This window comes from Haplochromis burtoni, unplaced genomic scaffold (genome assembly GCF_018398535.1).
Source record: "Haplochromis burtoni strain Fernald_Lab_line unplaced genomic scaffold, NCSU_Asbu1 Contig_52, whole genome shotgun sequence".
NCBI lineage: Eukaryota > Metazoa > Chordata > Actinopteri > Cichliformes > Cichlidae > Haplochromis > Haplochromis burtoni.
In genome coordinates, this window is record NW_024582413.1 from 2,253,175 (window position 1) to 2,267,412 (window position 14,238).

At 39.2% G+C, this 14,238-nt stretch overlaps 1 protein-coding gene across 2 annotated transcripts; it reads left to right on the top strand.

Moving 5' to 3' along the window:
• The first annotated feature begins 1,522 nt into the window (after positions 1-1,522).
• Positions 1,523-8,139, top strand: emc10 (ER membrane protein complex subunit 10). Of its 2 annotated transcripts, XM_005921774.3 has the most exons (8): positions 1,523-1,660; positions 1,796-1,862; positions 2,638-2,750; positions 3,354-3,467; positions 5,249-5,433; positions 5,673-5,766; positions 6,611-6,708; positions 7,830-8,139. In XM_005921774.3, exons 1-7 carry the CDS (start codon positions 1,529-1,531, stop codon positions 6,695-6,697), a joined length of 792 nt encoding a protein of 263 aa, XP_005921836.1. In that variant the 5' UTR covers positions 1,523-1,528; the 3' UTR covers positions 6,698-6,708; positions 7,830-8,139. The 2 variants fall into 2 exon arrangements, with proteins under 2 accessions (XP_005921836.1, XP_005921835.1); XM_005921773.3 differs by lacking the exon at positions 6,611-6,708.
• The last annotated feature ends 6,099 nt before the right edge of the window (positions 8,140-14,238 follow it).

Sequence of the window (14,238 nt, forward strand, 5' to 3'; positions counted from 1 at the left end):
CAAACTGAGGCAGGACCTCTGAGTTTATAGAGCACTCACAGAAAGTTGAGCCCTTCATAAAAGTCCCATTCAAAATTAAATCTAAATAAATGATTAAAATACTTCTAAATCTTATCATACGCAAGCAGCTCTAAATGTAGATGTCCAAACACCACCAAGAAAACCCTAGGATTGAATACTTCATTCTGGGGAAAGAAATGTGCATTCCTCCACCGAAAAAAAGAAAGTCAATATATGCATATTTTAAGTATTCATGTAGCCCCCTCTCTGTATTTGGTTTCTTTTAATTTAGCAGGAGCACAAGGGAAATAATTTGAAATGAGAGAAACACCCCTAAACAGAAACACTGTAACTGAATTGTCAGGCACTCAAACCCCTGCATCAGAGGGCTACACTTAATCCATAAGCTTCCCTGGCACTGGGCAAAGTACATACTACCAACTTTAATAATATTGAGAAGGTACTGGAGCCAGACTTAAGTCTTCAAATAGCCACTGCAATCCTCATTTCCAGTTTTTTTGGTGAGTTCTAATTGCAGAAGTCACAGTTTTGCAAAGATTAAAAAAAGGAAAAAAAGTCTAGCAGGGAAAAGAAATCTGATGATAAGAGGTCACTTGAGACACATTCCAGTGCCAGATGTGAACTGCTGCCAGTTATGGCTTGATGTAAAACCCTGATCTAGCTCTTTAGATTAGTGCAGGAGCGGATCTAAAGAGCTTTATTTGTTTCATCAAAGACTTACCCCTTAGCAGGGCATTTACCTAAATAAAACTCTGGCTGAGGTAGAGCATGAAATGCTGACTAAAAGATGTAACACATGAATTACCCCTTAAATATTTATTATTCAGCTGATAAAAATTGCACTTTTTGGGGCACTTCTGTGGAAGTAATGGGGGTGAGAGGAAGGTCGAGGCAGTGTTTTATGATCTGTTAGCAGCCTCTGCTGGCGTTGGATGTGTCAGTACATGTTAATCTCACTCACAAGAGATCTCTATCATGTTTGTTTCAGTATTTCTGTTTTAGAATGCAAAGGAGAGTAAATTGGCGTGTTTGGCATATTGTGACAGATATTAAACGTATATAAAATTGTTATTCCAATACTAATTAGACCCTAAATAATGTCAGAAGTATACTCAAATCAAATCAAATCAAATCACTTTTATTGTCACATCACATAGTTGTGTGTGTGTGTGTGTGTGTGTGTGTGTGTGTGTGTGTGTGTGTGTGTGTGTGTGTGTGTGTGTGTGTGTGTGCAAGCAATGACGTTACCTACATATAGAGCACATGAAGGTCTCCAATCATTATTAGGAATGATGCAGACAACGTAGGATTACTTGATAATGATTAATTGATGGTAAGTAATTAAGCTGTCTAACAGCTTAAAGAAAAAAGAAAAAAAAACCTTTGTTTGAAATCGTAATTACTTTTTGAAAAAGAAAAGAAAAGAAAAGAGAAGAAAAGAAAAGAAAAGATAAGAAAAGAAAAGGAGCTTTTGTTATGAAAATCGCCGGAAGTAAGTTAATGTGTTATGCCACTTGAGGCGTTCTTCCGGTGTCTGTTTCTGTCAAAAATGGCTCGTGTGGTACAATCTAAGGTTGCTGTTGTTTCCACTGTTTTCTTCGTATGTTTACATTTCGCATGTTGTAATAACGGAAGAAGGGTAAGTGTGAAGTGTTATAACATAGACGACATCAATTTAAATGCAGTGAAGTGGATGCTGTACCTTTTAGCTATTTAGCATTAGCTGTGTATGACCGACTGAAAGGCTAACAGTGGATTTCATGTTCATTCTCAGGTTGGTGATGCCTTGGAGACTGAGTTCAGTGGTTTCTCTGTGCCTCTTGAACATTCATTTGAAGTTGGTGAGAAACATATTTAATTCTTTTCTTACTGTAACGTTGTATGATACGACATTGATTATGTTGGTAAGCTAACTAAGCTTAACGCAACAAGAAAATGGTCATGGTAAATGCCAGACTCCATTTAAAAGTGTCTGTTTCATATGTTTTTGCATTTATTAATGAATGTACCTGATTTGCTACAAATGTACATATTTTTCAGAATTGTTTTTTTGCGTTTATAACAACCTATGAACGCCTACACTTCACACCTACAGGAGCTTTAATGACATCCTATTCTAAATCCATTGGCATTAATATGGAGTTGGTTCCCCCGTTAGCAGCTATAACAGTTTCCATCCTTCTCGGAAGGCTTTCTACGACATTTCTGTCTGTTTAAAATTAAATTATTCTCAATAATGCGTGCAGCTGGGATAAAGTCAGCTGTAACAATACAAACAGTTAAAAGTCATTTCACAGCCCAGAATTAAACACCCTTTGAAATCATAGCATTTGGATGGGCAAATTCAGTATTTATTATACTCTCAAAATGCAAAATCAAAACATGCTGTCAATCAAATAAAAAAACAGGCAGTTACAGTTTATTCCTTCATTTAACAATAATAAAACACTCTGCTTTGATGACAGACTTCTACCTTAATTTTATGGTTAACTATGAACTATGTAGAGGTACAATGTGTTGGTTCTTCTTTTTTTTTACCCAGATTTTTACAAGTCTCCAAGCAGGGAAGGTTTGTTATCATTTGTAATTTATTTTTTATTTATTTATTTATTTCAGATGATGTAGCAAAGTTTCAAGTGCGTGGAGCTCTGCTGTTAAAGCCTGGAAGAGAGCCGGGTGTCTCACTAAGTCAGAACCCGCTGTCAGATGAAGACAGGACCAAATTGAAGGTGAACCATGTTAACCATTGATTTAGTGATGTTTTCTACACATTTCCAAGATGGCCCAGTGATGGAGAGATTTCCCCTGTTTCAAATAAATATTTAGTTGGGGTTTTTTTTTGTTTGTTTGTTTTTTGGGTGCGGGGGACAAGTACTTGTCGGTACTTGCAGTGCACACTGCAGTCACCTATTCTCACGCTCACTCATTGCATTCTGTTAGCTTCAGACATTTTTTACCTGTCACTTAATCATATATGAATCGAGGTAATTTGGGGTTCAGCATTTTGCCTGAAGAGCTGTAAATCAAATAAGCAGTCTTCATATAAGTAGACAACCTTCTTCTTGAGCCACCACCTCCTCATCTGTAGAATTACCTTTGACTGAAAGTCACCCAAAATGTTGGTACCAACGTGGGTAACATCACTCACTTGTTCCACTGGTGTAGGATGTGTTTGGATGTTTAGCCAAGTAAAACAATAGGTGAACTTTCCTAGATTTATACTACATTAACCATAGTATCAGTTCAGGATGTGTTAATGTATCCTCCTTATAATGTTTCTGTATGAACATGCGTTTCTAAATTACTTGTTTTTAACTTGGCTATCCCCACAGGAAGTGGCTGCAGTGGACGGTCTATACAGGATCAGAGTGCCTCGTGTTTTCCTGCAGGCTGACAGACAGACAGAGCGGCAGATGGAAGGCTACCTCACAGCATTCGTCAGAGCTGTATGTATTTCCCTCAAATTCTCCAGAAATAACAGATAAGATTAAAAAACAACACCTCCTGTAAAATTGAGCACATGTTTATTGACGGCTTTTGAGGGTAGTTTTCACTGCATGGTTAAACTTAGCTTTTAGATGGAGACAGGAAAAAGGTAATGACTTGGAGAAAAGTGAGTAAAATCATAGGATGTAATGATAGGTTCTTAAAATATATTACTGTAACTTGATTCCAGCTCCTATTTCTCCTCATTCTTTTGGCTGTTATTGGCAAATGTTCATGGGTGTTTAAAGCAAATTAATTCACATGATTATTGTGAGGCAAAATTTTGCTTTACTCACGAATCATGAAAATTACTCTAGACCGGCTCACCACAAAATATAGAAACTTTTTTGTTAATACAAAATTATATTAAACATTTTCTTCCAGCTATGAAAGAGCAACTTTGAGCAAACATTTTGGCTCTGAATGAGGTTTTTTATGATGTGGTTAATCTTATGTGTTTCCCCCAAATAATTTACAGTCTAGTTGTTTCTTTTTTTGCTCTTCTATGCTGGAAAAAATACAGTTGGTTTAGAAATGTTATGTTTTTCCACAAAGGATAGAACAGAATATTTATACAGTTATATGTTATACATATTCTAATGTGAGTTCCTCGACCAATTTGACTTGATAAACTCGTCATAGTGGCCTTATCAAAGGCAGTAAAGTTAATGGAAGTTAACTTACTTGTGTTAAAGAACAAATTTCTCACAGCAGGAGGTCGGCCGTTGGAAGAAAAGAATTGAAATAAAATAAGATGAACCGACACAAGGAGTGGGCGAAGTAGCCTCAAAGTTATATCACCGTATTTCAAGGAATATGTGTAATGATATTTGACAATGACGTTTTATTGATGATTGCAGCGGGCAGCATTTATTAGTTAGGTTAGCACTATTGGTTAGCACTGTTGCCGCACAGCAAGAAGGTCCTGAGTTCAATTCCACCATCAGGCCAGGGTCTTTCTGTGAGGAGTTTGCATGTTCTCCCCGTGTTTGCGTGGGTTCTCTCCGGGTACTCCGGCTTCCTCCCACTGTCCAAAGACATGCACTTAGTGGGGATAGGTTAATTGGTTAATCCAAATTGCCCATAGGTGTGAATGTGCGAGTGAATGTGAGTGCGAATGGTTGTCTGTCCCTGTGTGTTGGCCCTGCGACAGACTGGCGACCTGTCCAGGGTGTACCCCGCCTCTCGCCCTATGACAGCTGGGATAGGCTCCAGCACCCCCCGCGACCCTGAACAGGATAAGCGGACGCGAATGGATGGATGGAAGTTTATTGTTTCCATCTTTAGCTATTTTTTACATTTTGCAAAGTATTGCACATGTTGGAGGTCTGACTTCTTGTAGCCCAACTACTATTTGCATACCATTGAAGTAGCCTCTTTTATAATTGCCACATGTTCATCTGAGGCTGGCGCGCTGCTCTCACTCTTGGACAGGAAAGGCGTGGTTCTTTTTAACACGTAAACATTTATACACAGATTATGTGATGTATCATATATGAATGTATGAAGTAGAGTCCCTCTATCAGTGGAAAGGTATTATGATAGTATAATATCATGAGTTACTTTGTGATCCTGTCAATAGAAATTAAGAAACAAAAACGCATTCACACTTTAGAATTCTAAAATATTTGATCAGTGCTGACCTAAAGCTTCTCAAACGGTGTGTAATTAGTGTAAATTGTAAATATTTCTAAGCAATAAGCTGTTATATATTGTTTTAACATTCTCCTGTGATCCTCAGTGTGCCATGGTTGAGTCCCATCTGAGCGATGTGATCGCGCTCCACACTGACGTCTCCGGGTACCTCATCGGTGTCTCCATAGTGACGTTACCTGGGGCCTGCAGGGGCACTGAGGTCGAGGATGAGGTCGACCTTGAGATTTTCAACACCACGCTCAGCATAATGGCTCCAGTCAATGCACCTGGGTCAGTCACACTGCTTTTACCTGTGATTTTGTCCTTTTCTCCTTTACAGCTTCTTTACAATCTGACATTGTTTCCATCTCTACTTGTGGTTGTCTCTGCATAAGTCAAGGCCTCCTGCATGTTTTTTCCACATCCTTTGGTTTAGCTTTTGCCTTGGCTTAGCAGCTCTGTGTCAGTTGTCCTGGGTGGCACAAGTCTTTCTATACCTTTCACAACACTAATTGTCACCTTTCTTCCAGACCTGAGACAGCTTTCTTCCTTGAACGGATGGAACAGGAATCTGAGAAGAAAGGGAAGAACCCACAAGAGCAGAAATCTTTCATCGCTAAATATGTAAGTACTTACACAGAAAACTGCTGATAGGTTAGAAGGGCCTAAAGGTAATAAAGGTAATAAATAAATGAAAATGACTGTTAAGCTCGTATTTTCTGTTCTCAGACGCATCACATCTTTTCAAATACGTCTACGGTAGTATGTTTTAATATACACTGGAGACATCAGTGCTGTACTGCACTTTTGCTGCTATTTCATTTGCCAGGATTTATGGCAAAAAAGTGAAAATATCTCCCAAAAAGTCAAAATGATTCCTATTGTCCTGTTGAAAGGCTCTTTTCTACCTGCAGTTTGTGTCAAACTACTTTTCAGTTTGTTTCTCTTACTCCACTGAAAGCAGCGATGCGAGTCCTCCTCCTTTCCTTCTTCTTTGCAATGCAACTCTGTTAAAGACACTAGTAAAAAGAACTGGACTTGGTGGTCAAATGTAGATGGACAGTGTAATCAAACCCTTAATTCTGGAACAGATAGTGTTTATCTTTATGGGGCATATGAGTATGCAGACTTGTTTTTCGTCTGATTTGTTTTCATACCAAAAACTGCTCCAGTCAGCTGGTCGCTTGCTAGAGGTCCCAGTTTCACGAATCCATGTGTTGCTAGTCGTCCAATATTAGTTTTCCCACAAAGTGCATAAGAACATAAAAAGTAATCCCTTAAACCCAATGGTAAGGTTTTGTGTGTCTTCAGACTTTCTTAGCTTCGAGCTGTTTTTCCAGGCAGAATCCCGCCCTGTATCCTGTCTTAGTTTGCCTGAGCACTGTTAAATCTGTCTTGTTTTGCTGTTCTGTGTGTTTCTTGCTGTGTTCACTGATCTGTGTTGACCTGATGCTGTACTGTGTTCCAGTGGTATTTGATTCTGGGTGGTGCAATCTTCCTCATGGTCACCAATTCAGCACAGCCCCCAGCAGGGGGAGGCAGAGAGCAGAGCTGAGTCCCACTGAAGTACAGTTTCCTTACTTGTCCCCTTCTTCAGTTTGTATTTAACCTTTAGTCAGCGTGACTAAATGAAACCCCGTCTCCTTTCTGTGTCCACTCATTCTGTCCTTCTGTCTTTTCATGGTCTCTTCAGGTCCAATGCCAAATACTTGCAATGGTGCTCCCTTTAGGGGTTGCCACAGTGGATCTTTAGCACCAACCCCCTGCATTTCCTCCTTGACTACATCCGTCAGCCTCCTCTGATGTCTTCCTATTTTCCTCTATCTTCAATATCCGGTGTTCCTCTTCTGCACATGCTCAAACCATCTCAGCCTTGCCTCTCTGACTTTGTCCCTGCTATACTCTTTTCTAATCTTGTTTGTGCTTGTCACTTCCAATGAAAATCTGAACACTTCCAGCTCCACCTTCTGTCTTTTTGTCAGTGTAATTGTCTCCAAACTGTACATCATAGCAGGTCTTAAAACCTTCTCTTTCACTCTTGCTGTTATCCATTCTGCATTTCTCTCGTGCACTGTCTGTCATTTGGGTTGGCCCAGGTATTTAAAGTAATTTTCTTTCCCTATCTCGACTACTTGCATTTTTAACATTCCACCTGCGTTTCTCTCATACATGTGTGATTGGGAGGAAAGGTGAAAATGCCAAAAACATGAATTACAGAGCTCAAATTTGTTTTTACTCGTCAGCTGTAAAAGACTGATTGTGTATTGTCGTCACTACGCTGGGCTGGCAGGCGACATCGACACCCAAGTTTGTGAATGTGATAACTCAGAACAAGGCGACATAGAATTTTGAAATTCATAGCATAGGGGTATCTACTAGGAGGCTTAGGGATACCACTGGCATCCACCAGTATGTATTATTGGGAGTCTACAGGATAAACCACCAGTATATCTGAAATTATTATTCTGACTATATTTAGCATGTGTTTGGTGTTTGACCCCTGAGATCGTCACTCTATGGCCCTGTCACCCACTTATGCCTTTTCTTCTCTTCTGTTGTGAAAATGAACTGAAGCTAATCTGGGATGACCAATCAGGAGCCACTGATGCTAGATGATCACAGTTGATTTGTACGTTGAAACCAAAAATATTGCAGTATTTAGTTGCCCTTTTCTTCTTCTCTTCCAGTGGATGTACATTGTGCCTCTCGTTCTCTTCTTGATGATGTCTGGCGCTCAGGATCAGTCGGGAGCAGGAGCTGGCGGTGGAGCAGGCAATGGCGGTGGCCGATGATCAACAACACAACAATTTATGTTTTGTTTTTGTTTTTTGTGAACTAAACAATACTTCTTGGGCAGTTTTTCATTGCTGTACATAATGCTGTTAATGGAAGATACACGTCAGTCACACACAACTTACCTCTTGTAGAAGAGATATAGTGCCCTGCAGATGACTGCGTTTTTAATTCTAATGTGAAAATAAAGTATTTATTACTTGAGCTGTCTTTGTTTTTTTGAGGGAGAGTTACTCAAGCTTATATTATTGCTCCTCTATTATACTATACTATAGGTCCTCTTTACTCCGATTTGTATTTAGTTGCACTAGTAGTATGCTTCCAAAACTTCATAGTCAGTGGAGATTAAAAAAATTTAAAAAAACTACTGTAGTGAAAGAAAACGCAGGGAGAACATGCAAACTCCACGCAGAAAGACCCCGGGCTGATGGTGGAATTGAACTCAGGACCTTTTTGCTGCGTGGCAACAGTGCTAACCACCGTGCCACCGTGCTGCCCTGTTTATCCATCTAAATAATAATGTTTTTTATTTTAGTTGCCTCATTTTGGAGGGTATGTGTTTTCTTAATGGAACTGAATGGCAGTTCATGTAGGAACTGTTGCTAAAACTGGACAACCTGCATTCAAACTGTCCAAATGGAAACTTGCACTTCAGGCTAGGAAATAAATCAATCAGTTTGACTCAATGTGTGCAAAAGTCCTCTCTTCTTCACAAAAACTGCAAATGGAAGAAGTATAAATTAAAATAAACTGCAGATAAGAAGTATAATAAGATCTAGAAAATGGGGTAACCAAATCTAATGTATGAGTGACATATACTTATTTTAAGACCTGGCCTTATTTTTCAAAACTGTTACTTTAAATCTAGTTCTATCTGCTCTTGTATATTCTGGCTTTCTTCCTGTTTTCTTTCACTAATGGGTGAAGCAAGAATTGCCTCTGTGTCACTCCACCACATGTGAACTGGAAATCCTCCATTCAGCAGTTTAATCTTTTATAATACACCCAAGGGTTAACCCCGTGGGATTAGAGCAGCTGCTGCTTTCCCCCAGCAAGTGTCAACTTTTGTGACAGTTTATTCAGTAAGTGCTGCTTAAAAAAACTGCACACACAGAAGGATATTTAAGGATATCCCTTAAAAAAAACTTCACTACATTTTATGATTTCTTATGTATGCAAGAAAATGGATGTTTGGGGAAACACTAAAAGTGCAAGAGAAGAATGCAACACACTGAACATCAAAATGTAAAAAGCAAAAAGGCTCTGCAACCTGCTTGGTTGGGGCCTTTTTCTATAGAGTTTACATGTTCCTCCAACCTGGCCTGAATTATCCAGTTGGCATTCTCATTCTAGGCATTTGCTCAAGGATCCACACACCTGCCTGTCTGTTAGCCCTGTGATGAACTGGTGATCTGTCCAGCTTGTATCACATCCTCATCAGAATCACATCACAGAGTCTCTTTAAATCAGTCAGATTCAGACTTGGCTCATCATAGAGGGTTTCAAGAAGCTAAGATAACGACAGCAAAATGCTCATCTTAAGGCTTTACTAACCATGATTGAAAGCAAGGTGGCTATCACCATCCTTTATTTACAGTCTATGGTAGCCATACATTAATCAGCTGCAGCTGTGTGTGATCAATATAGATCACAGCTATGATAATTAATGAAAGGAAGAAAAAACTGTTATTCACTGAAGAGATTTTGTTAATGCTACTGATTTCAAAGGCATAATCCTAGAATAGTAAGCTATTACTTGCTTGGACAGCAGCCCAATCCAAATGAAAGCGGGACAACCCCTCTACCACGGATCCTCCAATCTGTGTATTTATAATTATGAGTCAAGGAGAGAGACCACAGCTTCGTGGCTTTAGTAACAGAATGTCCCAGAATCCCTGAGTCAACATTCATCAGCATATGTCAGTCACACCGGCTGTTTTGAGTCCGCATGTCCAACTGTGAGGGACATCCTCTTCTTTTGGGAGGTCAAATGTTGCGCCTCAAGACTTTGGTCCCCTTTGCCCTCTTCCACTCACCAACCAGACCTTTCTCAGAATCACACACACACACACAGTCCTACTCTGTGACTGTTTTCAACCACTGCCTGCGCTATCTTGATGAATAACATGAGGGATAAGGTGATAACAACAGCTGAGAGAAAGATGAGAGCTGGAATGAAATAAGCCATATGACAAAGTCATCTATTTGTAAAGAGATCTGCTTCTGTCAGACAGCAGCAGAGCTTAGACTAGAGATAGTGGTCAATCTGGGTTTTCGTGTAACATCAGCTAAATGAGCCGAGACTAAACTTGTTTTGAAATGTTTCCTGCCACACAGTTTAAAAACCAGAACTACAGCTACACACTTACGTATCTCACACACTAATAAATCCAGAGGGTCAGCAGGGGGTGTGATGTATGTCCCTGTACCAGGGAGCGGGGAGGGGGACCCTGACAGTGACACATTATTGTTGTGCTGATGTTTAGGAATGGAATCCAGTATTTGTGGTTACACTGAGAGTACAGTCTCAGAAAATGGGAACAGAGACATTACAAGAGAGTTCTGAAATTAAATCTAAAGAGAGTTCAGCAAAAGCAAGTCTGGGTTGGAAAAAAAACACTGTTGTTGGGGGGGAAATGAGCAAACCTTTTAAGTAGTTTTTAATCACATTTGGCTGGTGATCTAAGATATGATGGTTGTTATTTTTAAATGTTGCTATGATGACTGAAATTAAACTCAGCAGACAGTGATTTAAAATAAGTATCCAAAGGCGAGATCCCAAATTCCTCAGAGTGGCACGATCTGTGCCCTTGGAGTCTGCATCTTATTGAGAACAATTTAAACCGTGGTAAAGATTTTGAGTTTAAGTTAATGTAACATACAAAAATGACCCTTTTAGAAAAGTTGCAATTTTTTTTCATTTTATATAAATTCATTAACATTTTTAATGCAGTTTGTCTCTTTACCAACCACAGAAGAAACGTACACATATTTAGCCCAAAGTCCAGAAATTACCACGTGTATGTTTCAATACCATGAGACGCTAAAAGATGAATGACAGAAGCATTACAGTAGATAATACGATGGGAGAAAGCAGCAGAGTGAGGAGAACAGAGGAGATCTCAAACAGGCTGCTTGTACTGCAGCATGTTGCTCACAAATGCCTCTGTGTTTGGAGAGCACCAATGTCAGCACGTCACTATGTCAGGAAGGACGCTCCAACTTCTTTCACCATGTGATTTATGAGCAGTTATGAGTTTTATGTTGTGCTCAAACTTTGACGACCCAGTTGATTTTGGCCTGTCATTTTCACACTGTAAATCTGGGCACTCTAAACATGCAAGCGTGGAAGCCCGGTAGAAGCTCTGTGCCATGCTGCCATGTTATTTTTAACCTCCTTTTCTCTTCTTTTGAAAACCGATGTCCAGCAGACGACTTGTCTTTCTTTTTATAGTTATATTATTGTATAGTTTTTTAAAAGGGGCTACGTACGTGTGCACTTTTACTGAGCTGTTTTTAGTCTCATTATACTGTGTATAATGACAATAAAGGCTTTAATTCTCTCAGCTACAGCTACAGTGGTGTTTGATGATCTAAGAGTACAGATTAAATATAAAAACTTCTAAAAAATTCAAACATAGACTCATAAGCTGTGTTTCTTGTTTTGGCCTTGAAGACCCTGTCCACCCTATCTGTTCCCTCCTTTTGGTTGTTTGACCTCTTTATTTATTTTTTGGTAATTATCACTCTCTAAATAAATGTTGAGTTCAGGAAGTTGTAATTTTTAATCCCCAAAAAAATACTTTTGATATGATTTATTTGAATGAATATTTCATAAATTGATTGTATATGTGTCGTGACCCTGAAGAAGGTTCCTGATCCCCTTGTTGGGTCTAAAATTACAGTATATGAAGTAAAATAGTCAAATCCTATAGACACATTAATGCTCTGCTGTCTTTGTTCTTTCTCGCATCTTTCACTTTTGCTATATTTAATTAAATATATTCAATAACAGATTTAGATTGTGTACCTTTTGCATAAAAATGCGACTATGTTATTTATTTCTTCTCATTAAGTAGATTTAAATGGTTGCTTTGATCGTTTTCATGAAATATTTCTTTTTGTCACTTCTGTCAGTCTGGGATAAACACTCTTCATAGCATACATACTTAGAGCCAAATACTGTAAATGTGGACAAAACACTGAGAGGCCAGCACCTGCCTTGTCAATCAGAGAAAAGCTAAGAAAACTACAAGGGGAAGTCTTCACAGTCCTGGAAAAGCATCCCAGCAGGCCTCCGCAGATTACGGTCTCACACTCAATGAATCCCCAGCGACCAATTGTGCTATACATTTCACCACAGCCCCATCATGTTAACATGCAATGAAGTAACATGATCAGACACTTAACAGCCAGGTCGGGACTGGAATATTACATAGTGATTGCTGAGTGTATAATGTAGCACCCCTAAACACACATAGACCAAAGGTCATGGTACAATACTGGTTAGACCGCTCACTGGCAGCAGTAAGCAGCAGGTGCTGAAATTTGCTTTCATGGCTTACAGTGTGTATGTAGTATTACAGGAACCATCACTAAGCTGCGACTTGCGCCTCATTAAAATTCCTCTTGTAATAACAGTGAGACGGAGTTATTTCCTCTTTGACTGTAATTATCAGGATGTGCCAATAAATTCAATACTAAGATGTTGCTTACAATTATATGTAAAAAAAAAAAAAAAAGTTCCTTTTACCAAACATTATTTCCCCAAAATTGTATATTTAAAAAAAAAAAAAAACCTTTTGGATTGTTAACGTTGTTTTCCACATAAAGTGAAATATTTCATGCTTTTGTCATTTTAATTTGAAGAATTATAATAAAATCAGATCTCTTGAGTCGGTGAGATCAGGTCCAGCTTCTAAAACTCCGTCACGTGGTCGGGGCTCCGTCACCATGGATTGTTGCATTGCTTTGAATTTTTTCCGTCCACTGAATGTGTGTTATCGTTGGTAATCAGGCCCATAGACAGAAGTCCAGGTTGCTTTGATAGCAACCCTCAGCTCATGTGTATTTTTGGGCCGGGTGTTCCTCATCTTCCTGTTGACAGTAGCCCATAGATTCCATGTCAGGTCAGGCATGTGTGCTGGCCAGTCAAGCTACAGTAATAACATGGACAGCAAGCCATTTGGTAGTAGCTGTGGCATTGTGTGCTAAGTCTTGCTAGAAAAAGAAATTGGCATCTCCATGAAGCTTGTCAGCACATGGAAAGCTGAAGGGCTCTAAAACTGGTTGCATTGATTTTGGACTTGATAAAACCACCAACCAACACCACCAACACCAGCTGATGATATGGCTGCAGATGTTGCAGAGCCTTCACAGATGGTGGAAACTTCACCCTGGACTTCAGACATCATGGATTCAAGGCCTCCCTACTTTCAATCTGTTTCTTTGGACCGATGATTAAGGTCCAGTTCTTTTTCTCCTTCCCCCAGGTAAGATGCTTCTGGATCAGGAGTGGGTTGATATTAGGACAGAATCTTTAAAAGGATGTCTGTGCATGGTGTTTACAACAGTATTAACATATAACTCCACAACACTGTAAAAATGTATCTTATCTTCAAACACAAAACAGTACACTCACTATACTAACTATAAATGTATGCTAATGTTATATTTAATTATTTAATATAACTGACAGTAAATGTGAGTAAAATCTGGACAAACAGACTAATTAGAAATTAGAAATTGCTATTTACAAGCTTGAAGTGCAGCAGCATTTTGATCAACTTTGCTCGAAGTTCTTTGCCACGTGCGCTCAAAGCAACTGCAAATAGATGAGATTTTTGGGTTGACGACATCTCCCACTCGCTGTACAGAAAATAACCCCCTATAGCTTGTGTCAGTCAGTTTAAGCTGCAGTTTAAAAAGTCAGTCAAAGTTCATCGTGTTGCTGAGGTGACAGGATGAGTCCTTATTTGCAAAGGGTCACCATAGCGTATGGATCTACACATGTGACTTGGCACAGATTTTTACACCAGATGCTTCCTGATGCAGCCCTTACAGGGATTTGTGTCTCCTCCTGGTCTTTCATGTATTAAGCAGATATGCTAATGACTCCTCTATGATGCCACTACAAGGCTAAGCACTGATATGCCCTGTGGATGTGAGCATATGCCAATTAGCCAAAACATTAAAACCGCTGACAGGTTGCATGAATAGCACTGAGTTTCATGTTGAAATGCAATGTTCTGGCATTAAATTTGCACGTTTCCAAATTCATCTTGATGTCATTTTGACATGTTG